General features: G+C 46.6%; 1 protein-coding gene across 1 annotated transcript in view; it reads left to right on the top strand.

The window, feature by feature from the left end:
• Positions 1 to 21,939, top strand: part of Abca4 (ATP binding cassette subfamily A member 4) — a 127,959-nt gene that overhangs the window by 60,187 nt on the left and 45,833 nt on the right. The window contains exons 13-22 of the mRNA XM_042683963.1: positions 74 to 250; positions 1,905 to 2,127; positions 6,021 to 6,242; positions 9,362 to 9,566; positions 12,156 to 12,221; positions 15,220 to 15,306; positions 16,886 to 17,060; positions 19,299 to 19,430; positions 20,880 to 21,019; positions 21,598 to 21,735. Coding sequence (XP_042539897.1) covers positions 74 to 250; positions 1,905 to 2,127; positions 6,021 to 6,242; positions 9,362 to 9,566; positions 12,156 to 12,221; positions 15,220 to 15,306; positions 16,886 to 17,060; positions 19,299 to 19,430; positions 20,880 to 21,019; positions 21,598 to 21,735 — 1,565 coding nt within the window. The remainder of the gene's footprint in view (positions 1 to 73; positions 251 to 1,904; positions 2,128 to 6,020; positions 6,243 to 9,361; positions 9,567 to 12,155; positions 12,222 to 15,219; positions 15,307 to 16,885; positions 17,061 to 19,298; positions 19,431 to 20,879; positions 21,020 to 21,597; positions 21,736 to 21,939) is intronic.

Consider the following 21,939-nt stretch of genomic DNA (forward strand, 5'->3'; position numbering starts at 1 on the left):
GGGAGTGAGCTACCTTTCCCTCTTATAGCATTTGTTCCCCCCCCCCCCCCTCCCCGCTACCGCACCTTTGCAGGTACTGGGACTCTGGTCCCCGGGCAGACCCTGTGGAAGATCTCCGGTATATTTGGGGAGGCTTTGCCTATCTGCAGGACATGGTTGAGCAGGGGATCACCAGGAGTCAGGCCCGGGCAGCAGCTCCCATTGGGGTCTATCTTCAGCAGATGCCTTATCCCTGCTTTGTGGATGACTCGTAAGTTTCCCTCACCCCCCATCCTCCTCCCTGGCCAGTCGTAGAGTAGGGTGCTCCCAAGACTTTGATGTCTCCAGTAAGAACTCTAGAGACTGCATCCCAATTGGCGGGGGAGGGGGTGGAAATGGAGCTCTGACCTGGGAGCCGGTTTGTCTCCAGCTCCAGGAAGGGGAGAAAGTGAAGTGGTAGGGAGAGAGGAATGAGCTGGTGTTGGAGGTACACAGGGGAAGGTGAAAATTAAAGTCATGGAGGTGAGTTTGGGGGAGGGGATGAAAAGCTATTTAAATTTCCCACTACATAGTATGTTTGGTATGTGGAAGGTTCTGGACAGAACATTCACCCAGCGTTGGCTAAATCAGCAGATTGGGAATGCATGGCAAGTAGGTCTGGTTCCTAAGAGCCCGGGGGGATAATGCAGCTCCTTGGCTAATTAACATTCCCATGATGTATGCCTGATGGAAATGTAAAGGAATGTGTTGGATGAGCTCTGGCCTTCTTTCCTGACCACCCCTAGCCCCTGGCCTGTTTGTCTGTTGCCAGTAGCATGCTAAGCAAGTAACTTGCTGAAAATAGATTTGGGGTTCTAGAGAGGAGAGGTGCTGGGAAAGCTCATTTGGGGTCAGAAACAGACCCAGGTCAGTAGAGACCTATGGCTGGCTCATGGACTCAGTGGTTCACTGTACTGAAGGAAGGAAGAATGAACCTTCCAGTTGAAGAAAATATAAAGTAGTGCCCACTAGAGACACAGGAACCCCTCTCTCAACACTCAAGCCCAGTCAGTTCTCTGCCTCTATGGAAAAAAAGAGAATGTAGCTGTTCTGCACTTAGTTTGAGTCTGGATAACAAAGAGTGCCAAGGCCTACTTTTAGGACAGAATGGGAATGGCTGGCAGGGAAATGGGGAAGGAAGTTGGGGGAAGAAGTAAGGATTGGGGTCATTCAGTGTGAGAGCATCCTCTAGTGACCAACCCCAGAAGTGCATGCTTTAGAAAATTCCCCAGGGCCATTTTGAGTGAAACCTCCCACACCGTAATTGTGCCCTTTTCCTGTGATAACACCCCACAGTTTCAATAGATAAGAATCACAAGGCATATCGTGTAGTAGATCAGTAGCATATCGTGTACAGGAAAAACATGTGTGAAGTTGCCAGAGAGGAATTCCAGTTGATCGGATCTATCTCACTTGCTGAAGTGTGTGTCCAAGGATCTATTCCACTTGTGCATGGTTGACTTGTTGATTGGTCAATTGTCTTTACAAAGTGCTACATGGACTGATTGTAGAATGCTGATCGACCTCATAGGGAGCCCAATTATTGATCTCACCCACAGTAGCTCCTCAGTTTGCTCTCTAAAGCTTCAATGCCACTGTGCATGTAACCCATCTATTTCAACCATAGCCTCCAACAAAGTCTTACAGGGAAAATCTATATGGTGGGGCATTTTCATGTTACTGCTAGAATATTCATCTCTGGGCCAACTATTCTACATCTCAGGGCAGATATAGAATGTACTTAAAGATTCCCGCTCACTGAATGCCCAGTAGAGATTTTTCTGCTTTTCCTCTCCCTCTATCTGGACTTTGTTCTCAAGGTATTCATTCAACCAACATTTACCAGGTACAGAGCACTCTGTTCTGCTTCTCTCTTCTTGGTTTAGTTTTATGATCATCCTGAACCGTTGTTTTCCCATCTTCATGGTGCTGGCGTGGATCTACTCCGTCTCCATGACGGTCAAGAGCATTGTCTTGGAAAAAGAGTTGAGGCTGAAGGAGACGCTGAAAAATCAGGGTGTCTCGAATGCAGTGATTTGGTGTACCTGGTTTCTGGACAGCTTCTCCATCATGTTGATGAGCATCTTCCTCCTAACCATCTTCATCATGGTAAGCCAGATGGAGAAGTCTCAGAGATTTTTGGATCATTTTATTTCTCTTGTTAGTCCTTCTGGGCTAGTCATCTATGCATGATATCTAGCCTATTTTCAGCTGAGGTAGAGGACAGTCAGAGAGACAAGGAGTCATTGTATTGGAACAACTTCCCCTCCATCTCCTACTTCCATGCCCAGAAAGCCACAGTCTGCATAGATTCTCCAACTCCACTCCTTGAACACCTGCAGAGGCTGCTAATAACAAAGCCCAGAGCAGTGTGTGTGTGTGTGTGTGTGTGTGTGTGTGTGTGTGTGTGTGATCAAAGGGATCTGATCCTTCCAGACACAGGCAAGAGCTCAGGGAGCAGTTTCTGGGATTCCCATCATAGTAACTGGCTACAGTTGGAATGTGGTATTAGGAAAGAGACCTGGACTATTTGTTAATCGTCTTCAGAGCCAGACGGTTGAAATGTTCTACCGCCTGACATCTCCAAGGGGTCTCTGTTTGAAAGGATGGTATTTGGAGTCCATCCTTCTCAAGGAGAAAGAATTTTTATAGCCACACAGTGAGCGCAAATCTGCAACTCCCTTGCAAGGTAGAGCTGGAAATAAACTATTCCACACTACATTGCCATCCTCCACAATAGAGGATCTTTCATACTTGTTGGAAGATAAATGCAAACATTTGATAGCTTTTGGTTTTGGTTTTGAATAGGTGTGTGTGTGTGTGTGTGTATGTGTGTGTGTGTGTATGTGCGCGCCAGTAATGGGCCTTGAACTCAGAGCCTCACACTCTTGCTTAGCTCTGCCATGTGAGGCATACCTCCACTATCCTGTTTTGATTTTTTTTTAATTAGGTGTAACCTTTTGTTGTTGCTGGTGGTGGTGGTGGTGGTGGTGGTCATGGGGCTTGAACTCTGGGCCTGGGCGCTGTCCCTCAGTTCTTCAGCTCAAGACTAGCACTCTACCACTTGAGCCACAGCACCATTTCCAGTTTTCTGGTGGTCAACGAGATAAGATTCTCATGGACTTTCCTGCATGGCATGGCTTTGAACCATGATCCTCAGATCTCAGCTTCCTGAGTAGCTAGGATTACAGGTGTGAGCCACTGGCGCCTGGTAGGTGTAATTTTTTTTAATGGGTACAACCTTTAGACTTCAGGGCCTGCAAGCTCCCACCAGAGATGCATTGAGCTTGTCCTGTTTCTTCATGCTCATTGTGTTGTGTGTTTCTTTGCACTAGACAATCTGGACCACGAACCACACTCAGTGTATCTCGTCTTGTGCTGAAGGCTACCTGAGCCACGAATCATACCAACTCACACATGTCCAACCAACACATGTCTATTTAACCCAAATCCTACCCCTTCTCTTTGTAGTAAAGTATCCTAAATCTGAGGGTTTTTTTTTTTTTAATGTTGTTTTGCCCTGTTTTTGTTTTTGTTTTGTTTTGTTGTATCAATACTGGGGCTTGAACTCTGAGCCTTATATTCTTGCTTGGCTTTTTTTGCTCAAGGCTAGCCCTCTACCACTTGAGCCACACCTCCCTTTCTGACTTTTGGCTGATTAATTAGAGTCTCTCAGATTTGTCTCCCCCCAACTGGCTTTGAACAACAGTCCTGAGATCTCAGCGGCTAGGATGACAGGCATGAGCCACTGGCTCCTGGCTCAGAGGGGTTTTGTTTTGAACTGTTACATTGCAATGAACGGAGTCACGACCTTCAACAGACCGTGTTGGAATCCCATCCATGTTGATGCCGAAGTCATTCTCCTCAAACAAGCTCACCAGCATGCAATATGGCTTTATATTGACCAAAAGTATCAAGGCTCTAACAGAGGGGAGCGGAGCAATGAGCCCTTCTGCTGGGGGCTCTTCGTTCTATCCCAGCCTCACTCTGCTCCCTTCCTCAAGACACTAGTGTCATTAGAAGGGAAGGAGTTGGGATGAAAACATGTGACTGAACATCAGGGAGCCTTTGCCTGACTTGTTGCTACTAGTGACACCAAGCTCTGCCTGCCTTAGAATGGTCCACAGGACTTCAAAGCTTTCAGGACGTGAGATGAAGTGTGTTCTCTGAGTTTCTAGCACAAAGGGGTTTCTCCTGGTGGGAACCAGAATATTGTTCCATGATGACGGAAAAGGCTTTCCACACCAAAGTAGGGGATTCCCCTCCCCCTTCCTCCCTAACTCAACTCTGTAGGAAAGAAAAGGGGGAGGGGTATCCATTGTTATTCAAGCGACTAAGAGAGGAAACAAAAAGAATAAAGAAAAAGAAAAGTGGTCATTGGAAGAAGCCAGAGCCCATGAAATGGTGAGAGCAAAGGGTCTTCCGTCCCTGGCTGAAATCAATGAGAAATGCTACAGCCTGCATATCTACAAGATATGCTTTGGGCTGTGATAATAAATTGGTTTCATTCTCCTGAGAATAGCAACTATCCTAAAGCCATGTCCAGTGGTGGACTTGCTTTTACAGCATCGCCTGTGATTAAGTAAGAGGAGTAGGGCTTTTCAAGGTGAAATGGAACACCTTTTGATTCACATAATCAGAAACTCAGAGTCCTAATTGTATTTATTTATTTTTTTGTTGGTCAGTCATGGGGCTTGAACTTGGGACCTGGGCGCCTTCTCTGAGGTCTTTTGCTCAAGCTTAGCACTCTACCACTTTGAGCCACAGCACCATTTCCTGAATCCTAATTTTTACTTTCTTCTTAGTACTAGGGATTGAACCCAGAGCTCTGTGCATGCTAGGCAAGTACCCTACACTGAATTACCTTCCTAGCCCCTAATTCTGAGTTTTATTTCAATTCCTTCAGACTTTGATAAGTAAGATTCCCTTCTACCTCCCTCTGCTTTCCCTCTTCCCTTGCTCATACTAGGGCTTGAACTCAGGGCTTTTGACTCTTGCTCAGTTTTTCCTTCACCTACACGCTACCACTTGAGCCACACCTCCACTTCTGGCTGTTGGGTAATTAATTGGAGATCAGAATATTTCAGATTTATCTTCTCAGGATGGCATTGAACCAAGATCCTCAGATCTCAGCTTCTTGAATAGCTAGGATTACACAGACAGACTTGCTTGCTTAACCCACAATAATTACTGCTAAAAGATAATTTTACATTCATTAAAAAAAATTAAGTTTGAGTAAATAGTGGTTTGTGTATTAGACAGTGTTAGACCTCAAGTGGTATCAAGTTCCACTCAAGAGTAGAGAGGTGGCAAGACAAAGAAATTATTCAATTAGCTAAAGTCTCTACTTAGAGGTTAGTTGGTAATTCTGATTGGTTAAGTCACTCCGAGTGGTATTTTGGTTTGCCTGGGTAGAAACCTAGAACACTGGAGCTGCCTCAGCTAATTCAAATGGTATTCCAGAGCTGGGCACCGGTGGCTCATGCCTATAATCCTAGTTACTGAGGAGGCTGAGATCTGAGGATCGTGGTTCAAAACCAGCCTGGGCAGGAAAGACCCATGAGACTCTTATCTCCGATAAACCACCAGAAAATTGGAAGTGGCGCTGTGGCTCAAGTGGTAGAGCTCTAGCCTTGAGCTAAAGAGCTGAGGGACAGCGCCCAAGCCCAGAGTTCAAGCCCCACAACCTAAAAAAAAAGGTCTTCCAGTTACATTTTCTTGGACATTCCTCATGACAAACAGGCAGCTTAATGTGTTTACTCTTCTGGGGAAATGGCATGAGTAAAGTTAAAGGAACTCAATGCAATGAGAAAGTTGTAGAAAGTTAAGACTAACCACAGATTGGTGAGAGAAACCCCCTAGGAACAGGGGCCTTGCCGGGGGGGGGGGGGGGGGGGGGGGGCGGGGAAGGCTGGTATCGCTGCACACCGGTCACCCCCGGAGTAGAAGGGTGCCTCTGGACATAGGTGGAAATTTGTGATGCATGATCTCTTTGTTTGCAGCATGGAAGAATCTTACATTACAGCGACCCGCTCATCCTCTTCCTGTTCCTGCTGGCCTTCTCCACTGCCACCATCATGCAGTGCTTCCTGCTGAGCACCTTCTTCTCCAAGGCCAGCCTAGCAGCCTCCTGCAGCGGGGTCATCTACTTCACCCTCTACCTACCACACATCCTGTGCTTCGCCTGGCAGGACCGGATGACGGCTGAGCTCAAGCAGGCTGTGGTGAGGGACTTTGGGCTCACCCCAGCCTACTATTGACTGCTTCTGTCATGACCCACTCTGTTATCCGAGAAAGTCCAGTTTGTGATTTGGTTCAAAGGGGTTTTATATTAAAAGGTCAACGTCAGCTGGGCTCTGGTAGATCTATAATCCTCACTGCTCAGGAAGCTGAGATCTGAAAATTAGGGTTCAAAGTCAGCCTTGGGGGAAAAAAAGAAAAGAAAAGAAAGAGAAGAAAAGAAACCAAACAAACAAACAAAAATCCTCTTATCTCCAATTAATTGGCTAGAAGTGGAGGTATGGCTTAAGTGGTAGAGTGCCAGCCTTGAGAGAAAAAGCTCAGAGAGAGCTCCTTGACCCTGAGTTCAAGCCCCAGTACTGGCACCAAAAAAAAAGGAAGGAAGGAAGGAAGGAAGGAAGGAAGGAAGGAAGGAAGGAAGGAAGGAAGGAAGGAAGGAAGGAAGGAAGGAAGGAAGGAAGGGTGAGAGGGAGGGAGGGAAAAAGAAAAGGAAAAAATTTAAAGAAAATAAATAAAATGTTAAATGTTAATATAAAGCCCCAAGGTACAAGAATAGCCACAGGCTTCCTCATGAGCAATGAACAGTTACTCTTCACCAATTTGTTGACTAATCTGTCCTGGGAATTCACTAAAAAACTAGTTCAGTTCCTGCCCTATATATTTTCACATGGAAGAAAATCCAATTAGACCATCTTACTTCCCTTCCTTCCTTCCTGTCTTCCTTCCTTCCTTCCTGTCTTCCTTCCTTCCATCCTTTCTTCCTTCCTTCCTTCCTTCCTTCCTTCCTTCCTTCCTTCCTTCCTTCCTTCCTTCCTTCCTTCCTTTCCTTTCTTTTCCTTTCCTTTCCTTTCTTTTCCTTCCCTTTTATTTCTTTTTTCAGTCCTGGGGCTTGAACTCAGGCCTGGATGCTGTCCCTGAGCTTTCTGACTCAAGGTTAGCACTCTACCATTTTGAGCCTCAGTGCCACTTCTCGTTTGTTGGTGGTTAACTGGAGATAAGGATCTCACAAACTTTCCTGCCAGAGCTGGCTTTGAACCATGATCCTCAGATCTTGGTCTCCTGAGTAGCTAGAATTACAGGCTTGAGCCACCAGTGCCTGGCCCTTCCTTTTCTCTGTTTGAGAAGAATCAGAGGAAGGAAGCTTGACCCCATATTATCTATCCAAAAAGATGTTTCCATTCATTTTCAATGTTTGTTTCCCCGCTGCTCCAAAAAAACACACTGGAACAGTCCTTCGAGTATTTTTAACTTGTTCTACTAATGCACACAAAAGGGGTTCGGAGACCCCCCCCCCCCCAACAGAGAGCCCACAGAGTAAGGCTCTCTAGCCAGACATTGACTTTGATGGCCTGAGAGACCTCTTAGTTCAGGATTCCCAAACTAGCACCAGACTTTTCTATAATTGTTGTCAAATGGGCCATTTCCATGCTCTCATTAACCCAGGCTAATCAGCCTCAGCCCTAGAGGGGCACATTTCCTTATCCTCCAGAATTTCTGTCTCTCTGCAGCTCTCCTCTGCCTCCTTGCAGAAGAAGCTGTTCTCACCACTCAAGTTTATTTGGCTCAAGACTGCCTGGGCATCTGGCATCTTTTATTTCTCATGTTAAATAAGAAGTTAATTACTGCCATTTATAACATCCAATTATCTATGATGATCACAACGGAGAGTAGTAAGGAATCCTTGTGACTCAGCCGGTGGGCAGAGCTGGGCTATTTTGGTAATCATTGGGTAGACAGACAGATGGCTTCTTAGTAATGTGCAGCCACCAGGATGTCATAGTTCCTGCTACTGTGGAAAAGAGCTGAGCTGAGGTTTAAAAGTGGTTTTTGTAGCTAGGTACCGGTGGCTCACACCTGTAATCCTAGCTACTCAGGAGGGTTAGATCTGAGGATTGTTGTTTGAAACCAGCCCCAGGCAGGAAAGTGTCCATGAGACTCTTATCTCCAATTAACCCCTCAAAACCCGAAAGTGGCACTGTGGCTCAAGTGGTAGAACGTTATCCTTCAGCACGAAGAGAGCTCTGGGACAGTGTCCAGGCCCTATTCAAGTCCCACAATTGGAGAAAATAAAGTATTTTTTGTAAACATATAGCTAGAGGATTCCTTGCTTCTGCAGAGAAATTTTGTGAACTCTATCCAGGATATTCCGAATCACAGGGAGAGCTCTGAGCGGCGGATGCAGGAACAGCAAATCGGTGTGACGCCATGTTGGGATCAGGATCCATCTATGGAGACCAAGTCAGTGAACTTGCTCTTCAGACTTCTTTTGTGCTCTACCTGTTCAGCTTGATGCTCAGAGACCCTAAGAAAGTCATTGTCCCCACTTGAGAGATGGAAAAGGCGATAGGTCATATGATCTGACTTTTTTCTTTTTACTTTTCTTTTCTTTTTGTCAGTCATGGGACTTGAACTCTGGGCCTGGGCACTGTCCCTCAGCTCTTCAGCTCAAGGCTAGTGCTCTACCACTTGAGCCACAGCACCACTTCGGTTTTCTGAGTGGTTTATTGGAGATAAGAGTCTTACGGCCTTTCCTGCTTGGGCTGGCTTTGAATAATGATCCTCAGATCTCAGCCTCCTGAGTAGCTAGGATTACAGGCATGAGCCACCAGTGCTTGGCCCAATCTGACTGCTTTCTAACCTTTCCATCCCTTGCTTAGCCCACTAGGTTGGCCTAGATGTGATAACTTTGGGGTTCTCATAAAGCAGAGGACTGGGTAGCAGCTTTGTTCTGCCCAGAACCAACGTGGTTTGAAGGAAAGCAGGGGAAAGATAGGGAGGAGGCAATGAGGATGTTCGGTCCTCTTGAGTGTTGAGTGCTGTATGGCGTTTCTTTGTCTTCTCCATTACCCCATAGCACAAGTGTGTCTTACTGAACAGGCACTCTGAAGACTGAGATGCATTTCTGGAATTCTCTTCTCCAATTCTTCTCCAATGAGAAGAGAATTTTCACTGCTTCCTGACTTGTTATGAACCTTAAGCTTGAACTCAACATGGACCTTCTTTTGACCCTCCTCCCTGCCCTGCCTTGTGGGCACCTGGTGGCCACTTGATTGTATCGAAATGACCCTCTGATGGCCTTTCTGCCCTCTTTTCCCCATGGCAGAGCTTGCTGTCTCCCGTGGCATTTGGGTTTGGCACCGAGTATCTGGTCCGCTTTGAAGAACAAGGCCTCGGGCTGCAGTGGGACAACATCGGGAACAGCCCCATGGAAGGAGATGAGTTCAGTTTCCTGCTGTCTATGAAGATGATGCTTCTTGATGCCGCCTTGTATGGCTTACTGGCCTGGTACCTGGACCAGGTGTTTCCAGGTGAGCATCTCCCTGCTCAGAGGAAAAAGGGCATCTCAGCTCTCCTCCATACATCCCCTTCAAATCTCATCTCTTCTCAAAACCAAGCACCTGTCACTTCAGTCTATAAGCCAAACCTCCATGGGCAACCTCTGTGGGCTTTACTTTAGAAATGAATCCAGATCTACTTCCTGTGACCACCCCAACTGACTTTCCAGTCCAAGCTTTCATCCGCCATCACCTGTGATGACGATGCCCCCCACATTGAACCCTGACGGCCTTTTCCAGAATCTAAGTCAAACGGTGTCAGTCCTCCCTGTTCAAACCCCACCATTGGCTTTTCTTTCCTTCAGAGTAAAAGTCAGCACTTCAGCCCTGGCCTGCCAGTGCCTTTGTTATCTGGTTCCTACCCCTCACTTCTTCCCCAGGTTCCTCTGCTCCAGCCATGTTTGTCTTCCCCACTGTATATGCAACCCATGGAGCACCTGTCCTCTGCAGGACCTCTGAACATGCCTGGTTTTCTTGTATCTCCATGTGCCATTGGAAAGGGACTTAGTATGTGGCAATGGCTTAGATTTGGAATGGAAATTTGTACATAATTCCAGAACTTTATTTTAGCCAAACTAACTAAAGCTTTTATTTAGCCAGGCACCAGCGGTCTTAACTACTCAAGAGGCTGAGATCTAAGGATCTCAGTTCAAAGCCAGCTTGGGCAGGAAAATCCATGAGATTCTTATCTCCAATTAACCACCAGAAAACTGGGTGTGGTGCTGTGACTCAAAGTGGTAGAGCTCTAGACTAGAGCAAAGCAAAAGAAAAATCTCAGAACAGTGCCCAGGCCCTGAGTTCAAGCCCCATGACAGACCAAAAAGAAAGAAAGAAAGAAAAAAGGAAGGAAGGAAGGAAGGAAGGAAGATAGGAAGGAAGAGAGGGAGGGAGGAAGAAAGGGAGGGAGGGGAAAGAGAAAGAAAGAAAAGAAGAAAGGAAGGAAGGAGGAGAGAAGAAAAAAGAAGGAAGGAAGAAAGAAAGAAAAAGAAAGAAAGAAAGGAATAGAGAAGAGAGAGAAAAAACACCTACTGCTGGCAAAAACCATAACTACTGAAAAAGCAAAGATGACATTAATTTCTGTTTTTGTTGGTAAAGGACTTTAACTCAGGGCCTGAGCACTGTCCCTGAGCTTTTTGGCTCAAGGCTGGCACTCTACCACTGTGAACCACAGCACCACTTCCCATTTTCTGGTGTATAATTTGAGATAAGAGTGTCATGAACTTTCTGCCTGGGCTGGCTTCAAATCATAATCCTCAGCTCTCAGCCTCCTGAGTAGCCAGGATTACAGACATGAGCCACCGGCACCCAGCAAAGACAGTATTTTTTTTTAAATAAAACTAATATTTTATGGAAACTAGAATTTGCGGAGAGAACAGGCCTAGAAATCTGGGAATCCTTTTCTTGAAATATAGCTAGATCCAGTAGAATCCGGTAGAGAAATAAGAATATCCACATAGAACCAGATTGTATGTCTGTGTCTGTGTCTGCACATATATGCCAGTACTGAGGCTTGAATTCAGGGCCTGGGTGCTTACCCTTAGCTTTCTTGTTCAGGGTAGTGCTCTATCACTTACAACATTGCTCCACTTCCAGCTTTTTGCTTGGTTAATTGGAGTTCAGAGTCTCATGATTTTCCTGCCCAGGATGGCTTAGAACCACAATCTCCTGATCTCAGCCTCCTGAGTAACTAGGATTATAAGCTTGAGCCACCAATATTTTTCATTTAATTAGCTATGATTAGGGGTAGAGGGCCCAAATTTAGCATACCTCAATTTTTTGTATCTACTGAATAACTATTACCTAACTCCCAGGGTTATTTTCAAGATTAAATCATTTAACACATGTAAAGTGTTTACAGCTAGACCTATCACAGAAAGAGTATCCAACCAATATTAATGAACGTTATCATTACTATTATCTTGTAATTGCTTAGAAAAGACATGACTTAGTCATTTTTTATTATTAAGGAGTCATACAAAGGGGTTAAGATTCTATAAGTCTGGTAATGAATACAATACATCTTGGACAATGTCACCCTTTCCTTCACTTTCCCCCATTTTCTTCCTCCCATCTTCCCCCATAAGTTGCCTGGTTCACTTTTTTTACATATGAATATAATGACTGCATTTGCTCACCCTTCCTTCCCTCCATTCTTGTGCATCCCCCATGACCCCCCAAAAAGACACCAAAAAAATCACCAACAATTAAAGACATAAGCCTGTTTCCATTTTCATGATCTAATTATTGAATAAATTTATTTCTTGGAAAACTAATGTCAACCAAGATCATAAGTCTTAGTTTTACTAGTACCCCCCACCCCATTCCCACCAAACAACAACAACAACAAAATGATCTCTTGGATAGCTTACTACTTTTTGGAAGTAATATTTTTTCTGATAGCCTGTAAATGACTACATAATGAATTGTGAACTATAGTCACCTAGACTCTAATTTCAGATGCAAATAGATAAATTCTATTTATCTATTTGGAACTCTTGGATTGGGGAATTGGAAGGCTAGTTAAATAAAACTTTTTCTCTTTATTTATCATCTTCCTTTTAGGAGACTATGGAACTCCACTTCCTTGGTACTTCCTTCTACAAGAGTCTTATTGGCTTGGTGGTGAAGGTAAGTTAATTAAAAATTAATGGGCTGGGAAGGTGGCTCAGTGGCTCAGGGCCTCACATGCATGAGGCCCTGAGTTTGATTCCTTAGCACCACATAAGCAGAAAAGAGCTGGAAATGGTGCTGTGGCTCAAGTGTAAGGCACTGGCCTTGAGCTGAAGAGCTGAAGGACAGTGGCCAGGCCTAGAGTTCAAGCCCCATGACCGACAAAAAAAAAAATTTAAAACAGCAACAACAAACTGTCAATGTTCAAAAGTAGTTCCTTGGGCTATCAGGAGGATATGTGAAGGTTTTTTCGATTCCTGATAAGCCAGCTGCCTCCTGGGGCATTCTGCCACCCAGTGAACATGAGGGCACAGCACCCCAGCCTCTGTGACCCCATTTCTGTGAGCTCCTGGCCAGAATGAGTGGCTGTGGATTGACAAGCCTGCCCTAGCAAACTCAGGCTCCATTAAAAGTCCACACCAGGTCAGGGATCAGAAGGCTTTTCCACTCTTCCATTTAGAGATTCCCAGAATCATGGGGGCCCTCTGCATTTGTCTTCTTTGCCTCCCTCCTCCTTTTGCATTCCTGTCCACCTTCTCAGAATATCAGTTAATTCATCCTCCCCAAGATGAGGCTGAAGCTGACCAAGCTGTTGAGATCCAAGGCAGATCCTTCCAGGCTCTCCTGATACTGTTTCTTCTAGTTGGGGAAGAAGACTAAAAGGACTTTTGCCCACGATACATCTTAGCTAAGACTTATCTTTTCTCCTGATCAAAACAAGAGGCCAGAGGGAAAGTTTGAGACATTGGGAAAGTATACCTCTCTCTTGTGAATTCAGAGAGGGCAGAAAAATTCTAGAGCTTGAGTTGGACTCTCCCCTAGAGCTGGGAGGTTCTAGAGGCAAAGGAAATAACTTTCCAATGAAATTGGAATTGGGCCTGGGCCAAGCCTTTATGTATTAAGACAGATGTTTGTTTTCTCTGAGGGATTAGTCTAGGGCCTTTAAAAGGCATGGGTAGGCCTGATATGTGTGGCTCACACCTGTAAACCTAACCACTCATGGGGTGAGATCTGAGGATCACGCAAAGCAGCCCAGGCAGGAAAGTTCATGAGACTTTTATCTCAGACTATCAAAAACTACTAGCTCCATTTCTGGCTTTCTGTTAGTTGATTAGAGATAAGAATCTCACAGACATTTTTGCCCAAGCTGGCTTTGAACTGTAATCCTCAGATCTCAGCCACCCTGGAAAGCTAGGATTACATAGATGAGCCAATAGATCCGGGCTGTTTTGAAAGATATTTGTGGTTGCTATTTGATCATGCTTGTGCTGTGTGACAGCTAGTATAGTGACCACAGGAACTGCAGAGAATAGATTCAAAATGGCCTCAGGAAGCAGGGATGGAAATAGTGAAGTCAGTGTGTCCCTGGCCACCAGACCGCTGCCCACATGGCCTGCAGATCCCAAGGCCCTGCCGGCTGGCTGTATCCAGCTGTTTGCACATGTGTACTTGAGGCCAGAGCTCGGAGGTGCTTGGTAGAGATGACTTCCTCCTGCCCCTGCTTCCTGTCTGGCTGTGTGGCCCTTCTGCTCCTCTTCCCCTTCCAGGAAGTCACGATGTCCTTTGAGACCAAATATCAACTTGACAAAAAATGCCTCTGTGTGTGTGTGTGTGTGTCTGTGTGTGTGTGTATGTGCGTGTGTGTGAATTTGTCCAGATCTGCACCCCCACCAGGATCCACCCCAGTGCTAATCCCAAAACATCTGAATGTCCCTGGAGTCCAGGGAGCCATTTCTTAAGAAGCCCTCATTGAAGCTGGCTGCTTGCTGTATCACCTTGAATGGACTTTTTTTTTTTTATTGTGAAAATACCGTACAGAGGGGTTACAATTACATGAACAAGGTAATGAGTACATTTCTTATCAAGCATTGTTGCCTCTTCCTTTGTTTCCTATTACCATTCCTTCCCATCTCCCCCCTCCCAAGCCCCCCACGCCCCCCCCACCCCGCATCAAAGTTGTAAAGTTCGTTTTTCAGCATAGCATCTTGTATATCTCATTGTTGCAATGGGTCCACCTGTATCCCTATTTAAACAATTTTGTTTTTTCCCTTCCCCTCCACAAAATATACCAACTTCAAATAGTGAAGACAGGGGTTATACCGTGGGGGAGGGACATATAAAGCAACAAAGAAATATCTTATAAATATGTTAGAAACAATTGCAAGAAAGAAAAACCATTTGAGTCCTTATCTTGGGGTTCATTTCGTCTAACATCAACTTATCTGCCCATTTCTGCTTGTCTCAGACATATACTGGTTATTACAAATAAGGGAAACCATGGGACCTATGTTTCTTTGGGCCTGGCTTACTTCACTTAATAAAATTTTTTCCAAGTCTTTCTATTGAATGGACTTCTATACCCAAGGTTCACTGTGGCTGATATATTTTGGATCAAAGTGAAAAGGACTGGGAATGGGCTAAAGCACATGAAACCATTCCAATTTCCATCCTGAGATGCTTCCATTGTTATTGAGGTTTGTTTGTTTGTTTCAAGCACACTATCTGACATGCTGAGACCTTCCTGTCACCTTCAAAGAATGAAGAGAGGGCTGGGTGTATTTTTCAGAGGTAGAACCCTTGCCTAGCATGCACCAGGCCCTGGCCTGGATGCTCTCCTCCCATGCCATCCCCCCACAAAAAAAAAAAAAAAAAAAAAAGAACGAGAGCAAAGCAAAACTCTCTAATTCCAAGGCTACAATTACAAAAGTGCCCCTGGGGCTTGGCACAGGTTGCATGATTGGACTTGAATATTTTGTATCCCAGGAGGAGGTCAGAGGCTTCTCTGTGTGTGTGTGTGTGTGTGTGTGTGTGTGTGTGAGTTTCCACAAGCGTGCACGTGTGTGCAGTGCCGACTATGCCTTCCCAAAGTAGTGGGAACATTGTTCCCCCTCCTTTCCTACTTCTTCTGATTCTCAGCTCTCACTGAAAGAATAATATTGGCTTCTGAATGGCACAGGGTGTTCAACGAGAGAAGAAAGGGCCCTGGAAAAGACTGAACCCCTAACAGAGGAAATGGAGGACCCAGAGCATCCTGGAATGAATGGTAAAAACCCCCAGGGGGCAGAGCGGAGCAGAGGCAAAAGTCCAGGTTGTGAACCCAAGGAAGGACTGGAGATACATACTTCAAAAAAATAAGAGCGGGCATCAGGCACTCTCTGTGGATGGGTACCACAGCAATGGCCAGCTGCTGGTGTAGGGGACGAATGGCCCAGCCCAGACATGAGCGCATATTTCCTGGAGAAAGCAAATCCCAAGTATGTAGTGTGTTTGTGCCCTTGTTAGGGAAACCCCAAGTGAGTTGCCCGAATGTGCTGACTTCCGAGGATTTAGCCAGAACAATGACTTGGGTCACTGGGACTTAGAGCGGATATGAGCTCTAAGGAAAGACAAAAATAAATGCTTCTGTGTGCAAGGGAAAGAGTCTAGAGGAGCTGACTGCCCTTCACTCATGCTTTACAAGTTGAGAAGCCATTCATTCAAGCCATCAAAAGCCTTTCCTGACCTGGAAGTTACTGACTCATTGGTGGACAGATGGGCTAGGTTCTCAAGACTTATTATGTTTCTGGCTTTTTCTGTTCTGAATTCCCTCTTGAACCTCTTCTGTAATTCTCCTGTGGCTTTTCATCCCTTCATCTACGTATTTCTCTGGGGAGGCTAAAGCTCTGAATTAAGAGAGGTGGCTGGACTCTGACTTAGCCTGACATCATGTGAGAGAGTCCAGACTCCGTGCATCCCCAAGGCCTACGTCACAAAGCTAAAGTCAGAGACACAAAACCCATCAAGAAAGCTGGTTTGCAGGCAGTGGTGCTTCATTCTCCCAGAATGATATGATAAGGCTAAACTGGTGAGGTAGGATAGAACAGAAGAGACTCATTCCACTTCAGCTATGGTGGAGCAATGTTTAGAATTACACTGTTCAGACAAGTGAAGCTATGCTCCCTAGGGTGAGCTAAAGAAGGGAGGGAGGGTAGGGGCGAGGGAAGAGTGGAGAGTATCATGAAGACAGCATCATGAAGATGGAGATGAGGCTGGAGGAAGAAGTCAGCTGTAGTCAAAGTTGGCAAAGATCTGAGCGAAGGTTGACCATAAGAATGGTAGTTCCAGAAATGACTAGAGAGGTCCAGAGGGTAATGATGTTTGGAGAAGAATTGGAGGAGCCTGAGCTACTACTAGGAATCCCAGAGACCTAAATGGAGAAAACAAGGACCTAAGAGGGAGCTTGGGGCTAGTGATAAGTGCAGGCAGTGGGTGCTATAGATGAGAGGAGTGGGCTCTGGATTCAATATTCACCAGCCCTGTGACCTTCAGAGGTCACTTCATGTCCTCTGTCTTAGGTTTCCTTGCCTGTAGACATGATCCTGGTAATATCTACCCATAAGATTGTTACGAGGTAGAATGAAGTAAGTCATAGAAAGTGCATGAAAGAGCCTTTGTGCATAGTAATTGCTAAATAAATGTGCCCTACAATCATTACCGTTAATTTGGTCTTCCATCCTGTCCCACAGGGACAGGTTGAAATTATAGACACTCAGACAGTAGTTGATGAACAGACCTCTAGAACACATCACATCATATTTCTATCAGGTGTGTGGTTCTATAATTTTTTTTAATTTCCCTTCAAGACTCCTTCTTTGAACGGGAGCTTCCGGGGCTGGTTCCTGGAGTGTGTGTGAAGAATCTGACGAAGGTTTTTGAGTCCTGTAGCCGGCCAGCTGTGGACCGGCTCAACATCACCTTCTATGAGAGCCAGATCACCGCGTTCCTTGGACACAACGGCGCGGGAAAAACCACCACTTTGTGAGTTTTCCACCCAGGAGGCCTGCCTGGGCTTCCTGACTTCATTTCCCCCATTTACTCCAGCCTACTGTGAAGGAATCCTGATGACAAAATGCATGATTTGGTTTGTGGTCCCAAGGATTTATGAAAACAAGAAACAAAGACCCACCGCAGTCCTCACATAGTATCTTAGTTTATCTTCACAAGAAGCAACTGGAGGCTATGGGCAAGTGGACAGTCCTGAAGCTTTAAGTGACTTTCCCAAAGCCACCGCGTCGAATGGCTCATGCCTCCACTGCTTTTTTCTTTAGCACTTTTTGTTGTTGTTGTTGTTTTGTCGGTCGTGGGGCTTGAACTCTGGACCTGGGTGCTGTCCCTCAGCTCTTCAGCTCGAGGCGAGTGCTCTACCACTTGAACCACAGTGCCACTTCTGGGTTTCTGGCGTTTTATTGGAGACGAGTCTCACAAACTTTCCTGCCCAGGCTAGCTCTGAACTGCGATCCTCAGGTCTCAGCCTCCTGAGTAGCTAGCCTCCTGATTACAGGCATGAGCTACCAGCACCTGGCTTCGTTTTAACACTTTTGAGTCCTTTTTCTCCTTGTCCCCAACTTCCCCAGCCTGCCTATCATCCACGCTGGGGATAAAGTCACAACCATGACACCCACAGGCCCAACGATCCGCACACCACTCTGGTGAAGGAACGTTTACCTTTCCTATGCGTGTTCAGGCACGGCACTGCAGGGAAAGGCTGGTCACATTGCCCAGGAAGTCTTTTTGAGGGGTCCGTGGGATTAACAAGAGACAAACTGAAGGCCAAGTTCAGGGAAGATGCAGAGATCTGTGAGGACTGGGGAGGAAAGGGCTTCCCTTTATTTCTCCAAGGGGCCCCAGCGCCATCTGCTGTGGAGAACACAGCCTCCCAGGTTCCCAGGCAGACGTCTCTGAGGAACGCAGTTCGGGTGACATCAGTCACAACCCCAGGAAGGAACAGCAGCATCCACCCAGCGCAGGAATGCGCCCTGGGGCGGGTCAGTGGGAATGGAATGCAGAGCTAGTGCCACTCTGTTGGCTTCTGTTTCCCTCTAGTGGTTGATCGACGGAGATTTCAGCTGCAAAGGAGACTCCAGAGAGCCTGAGATCTTATCAGAACTCTCAGGACAGGGCTGGGAGTGGTGGCACCTGGTCTATCTCCTTGCTAACTAATATCGTCCCTGATCTAGGAGATCCATTCAGGACCCCAGGACTTTCCAAACACAAACACATTACTTCACAGCGATAGGAACTTCCCTTGTGGGTCAAAATACTCGTTTTTATAATAATGGGGGAGGGGGGATATTGCAGAGTTTTACTTTATACTGGTTCTGTTCTTAGTGCATTGTGTATGATTCACTCATAGAATCTACACAATCATTGTGAAAGCTGTTGTTGCTCATTTGACAGAGAATAACATTGTGTGTGTGTGTGTGTGTGTGTGTGTGTGTGTGTGTGTGTGTGTGTGTGTCGGTCTTTATGGTTTGAACTTAGTACCTGAAAGCTGTCCCTAAGCCTTTTCACTCAAGGCTAGTGCTTTGCTACTTGAGCCACAGCTCCATGTTCAGCCTTTTGATGATTAATTGGAGATAACAGTCTCATGGACTTTCCTGCTCTGTCTGGGCTGGATTTGAACCATGATCCTCAGATTTCAGCCTCCTGAGTTGCTAGGATTACAGGCGTGAGCCATCGGCTTTCAGTTTGTTACTGGGATTTCTCTGTTTTGGATCCCATGATGATATTGGTGATAATTCTCATGTTTGACTTGAAATTGACAGATCCACCTTGAATGCCTGTAGGTGCTCAGGCTTCTCCCATCGGCATCGGGACCTTATCAGGACTCTGTAGTGCTCACATGTGGCTTTTCAGTGTCCCCTGCTGCTCACCTCGCAGGCAAAGCAGTCATCTGTGTGCTGAATGCCTTCAACAGAGTCTCTCTAGCAGCAGGCATGGTGATGTCTGAGTTAGGGGGTCCCCGGGGCTGCAAGTGACCACTTGGGCTGGAAATTAGTGCAGGTGTAAGAACAACAGGAAACAAATAGAAACAGAAAAGAAAACAGGTGCAGCCCTGTGCATTGGGGCCTGAATGTATCCAAGGGGATGAATGGGTACTCTGTGGGAAACTCCTGGTGCCTATAATGAACGATGCTCTAGGTGGGATACGGCAGAATCACTGAACCCCTCCCACTGCCATCCTCTAAGTCCCTAAAGGGTATCTCTGCTGGGCAGGTCTATCCTGACAGGTCTGTTGCCACCAACATCAGGAACTGTGCTCATTGGGGGAAAGGACATTGAAACCAGCCTGGATGAAATCCGCCAGAGCCTGGGCATGTGCCCACAGCACAACATCTTGTTCCACCAGTGAGTAAGCTGTTGAGATGCGATTGCCTACCACGGGGCTCAGTGCCGTGTGTGTGTGTGTGTGTGTGTGTGTGTGTGTGTGTGTGTGTGTGTGTGTGTGTGTGTGTGTGGTGGGGGGCGGGGGAGGGGGCCTGGGTTCCGTTCCTCAACACCACAGTACAGAAAAACATGTCCCCTGCCATTACCCCTGCCCACCACACATGGGAGACTCAGGGTTGCCTGGTCTGGGCACACAGGAGGCCATGTGCTTGCCTGCTTTTCCCCCCATGCTCCAGGTTCTTGCCCTGCTTGCAATGGGAGTTGGAATTGAAGGGGGCTGAGCCTCTAGTGCTCAGAGATGAGGTCCCCTCCCTGACAAAGTGGCCCATCACGGCCCAGCCCCTGGTTCAACCCTGAAAGACTTCCTGCAGAGGACAGCGTGGGGAGGGAGAAGGGGGGAAGGAAGTGAAAAAGAATAATCATTGTCCATTTTGTCTGTTTGAAGCCATGGCACCAATAACGCACTTTTTCTTTCTTTCTTTTTTTCAAATTAAAATAGCTATTCCTTATTTCAAAATCTATAGAGTTATTGTGAAAAGAAAGGAGGAAGAGAAGGAGGGAAGAAGGGAGAGAGGGAAGGAGGGAGGCAGGGAGGGAGGCAGGGAGGAAGAGAGAGGAAGGGAAGGAAGGAAGGAAGGAAAGAAGGAAGAAGGAGAGAGAGAAGGAGAGAAAGAAAGAAAAAGAAAGAGAGGAAGGAAGGAAGGAAGGAAGGAAGAGAGGGAGGGAGGGAGGGAGGGAAGAAAAAGAGAAAAATGTCACCAGTAATTTCACAATCCAGAGAAACACCTTTGTTAACCATGCAAATCATTGTTAATCAATTAATGCTTTGGTCTTTTTTATAGATTCTTGAAAATCATTAGAGAATAAAGCTTCGAGATTAATCTTGTGCCTGACTTTAAAAGTGTGATTTTTTTAACTTAAGATATTATGAATATCTGTTCATACCATGTCATATTCCTCTCTAAAGGAATTTTTTTTGTCAGTTGTGGGGTTTGAGCTCAGGGCCTGGATCTTGTCCTTAAGCTATCTTGCTCAAGGGTAGCCCTCTACCACTTCAAGCCACAGTGCCACTTCTTTCTTTTGCTGAGTAGTTTATTGGTGATAAGAGTCTCTTAGACTTTCCTGTCCTGGCTGGCTTCAAACCACAATCCTCAGATCTCAGCCTGAGTCGCTAGGATTACAGGTATCTGCCACAGGCCTGGCTTAAAGGAATTTTTTAATAGGCACTACATTCCCAAATGCTCTAAGCCATCTAGTCCTTTGCTATCTGGGCAGGGCTGGTGGTTTTGCTTTCGCATTGTGGATAAGAGGACAATGAACATCTTGATGGCTAAATCTCCATACGTAAGACAAACTGCTAGCCATGACCATCCATTTTCTTTTCTTGTCCTCCGTCTCCCCCGCCCCCAGCCTCACCGTAGCCGAGCACATCCTGTTTTATGCCCAGCTGAAGGGGAAGTCCTGGGAGGAGGCCCAGCTGGAGACCGAAGGCATGTTGGAGGACACGGGCCTCCACCACAAGAGGAATGAAGGGGCCCAGGATCTCTCAGGTGCCTGGTATTAGAAAGACATGGGGACAAGATGGCAGACCCACACCTCCTTGGGGGGAGGGGGGGGAGGAGTTGAGGCCCCAAACAGGAACCAATCTGTGTCATTACTTCTTTTTTTGTTTTTTTTTGCTGGTCCTGGGGCTTGAACTCAGGGTACTGTCCTTGAGCCTCTCTCTGCTCAAGGTAAGCACTCTACCACTTGAGCCACAGGGCCACTTCTGACTTTTTCCTGTGTATGTGGTACTGAGGAATCGAACCCAGGGCCTCATGCATGCTAGGCCAGCACTCTACCACCGAGCCACCTTCCAGCCCCTGTGTCATTACTTCTAAGAACCTCAGATAGTGCCCTGTGAGGCCCCGACCTGCAGCGGTCTGAGCGTCACTGGTTCTAATGTTCCCACACTCACACCAGATGGTTAGGTGGAGCGTCTGCATTTATGAAGCCCGCATGCTGTGTCTAAGTGGCAGCGTCCAATTGCTGCTAGATTTAAGGTGCCCCCTTATCCCCAGCCCTGGGCCTTCTTCTTCCCTGTCCCACAGCCCCCGGTGACCCTCTCCTCGTCCTCCTGTGCCTGCAGGTGGCATGCAGAGGAAGCTGTCCGTGGCCATCGCCTTTGTGGGCGATTCTAAGGTGGTGATTCTGGATGAGCCCACCTCTGGGGTGGATCCCTACTCCAGACGCTCCATCTGGGACCTGCTCCTGAAGTATCGCTCAGGTGAGGCTGCTACCTAGTGCCCCCATACCACCCCCCTCTCTCTCTCTCTGTCCCCCCTCTCCCTCTCCCTCTCCCTCTCTTTCTCTCCCTCTTTCTCTCTCCCCTTCTCTTTTACCCCCCCTCTCCCCCCCCCAGCCTTCCCTGTGGGCCTCATTCTCTCATACTAGCATTTTGTGACACTTGGTCAATGTGTTCCGGTGAAGT

Source organism: Dipodomys spectabilis, unplaced genomic scaffold (genome assembly GCF_019054845.1).
Source record: "Dipodomys spectabilis isolate Male_0828 unplaced genomic scaffold, ASM1905484v1 ptg000002l, whole genome shotgun sequence".
Classification (NCBI taxonomy): Eukaryota; Metazoa; Chordata; class Mammalia; order Rodentia; family Heteromyidae; genus Dipodomys; species Dipodomys spectabilis.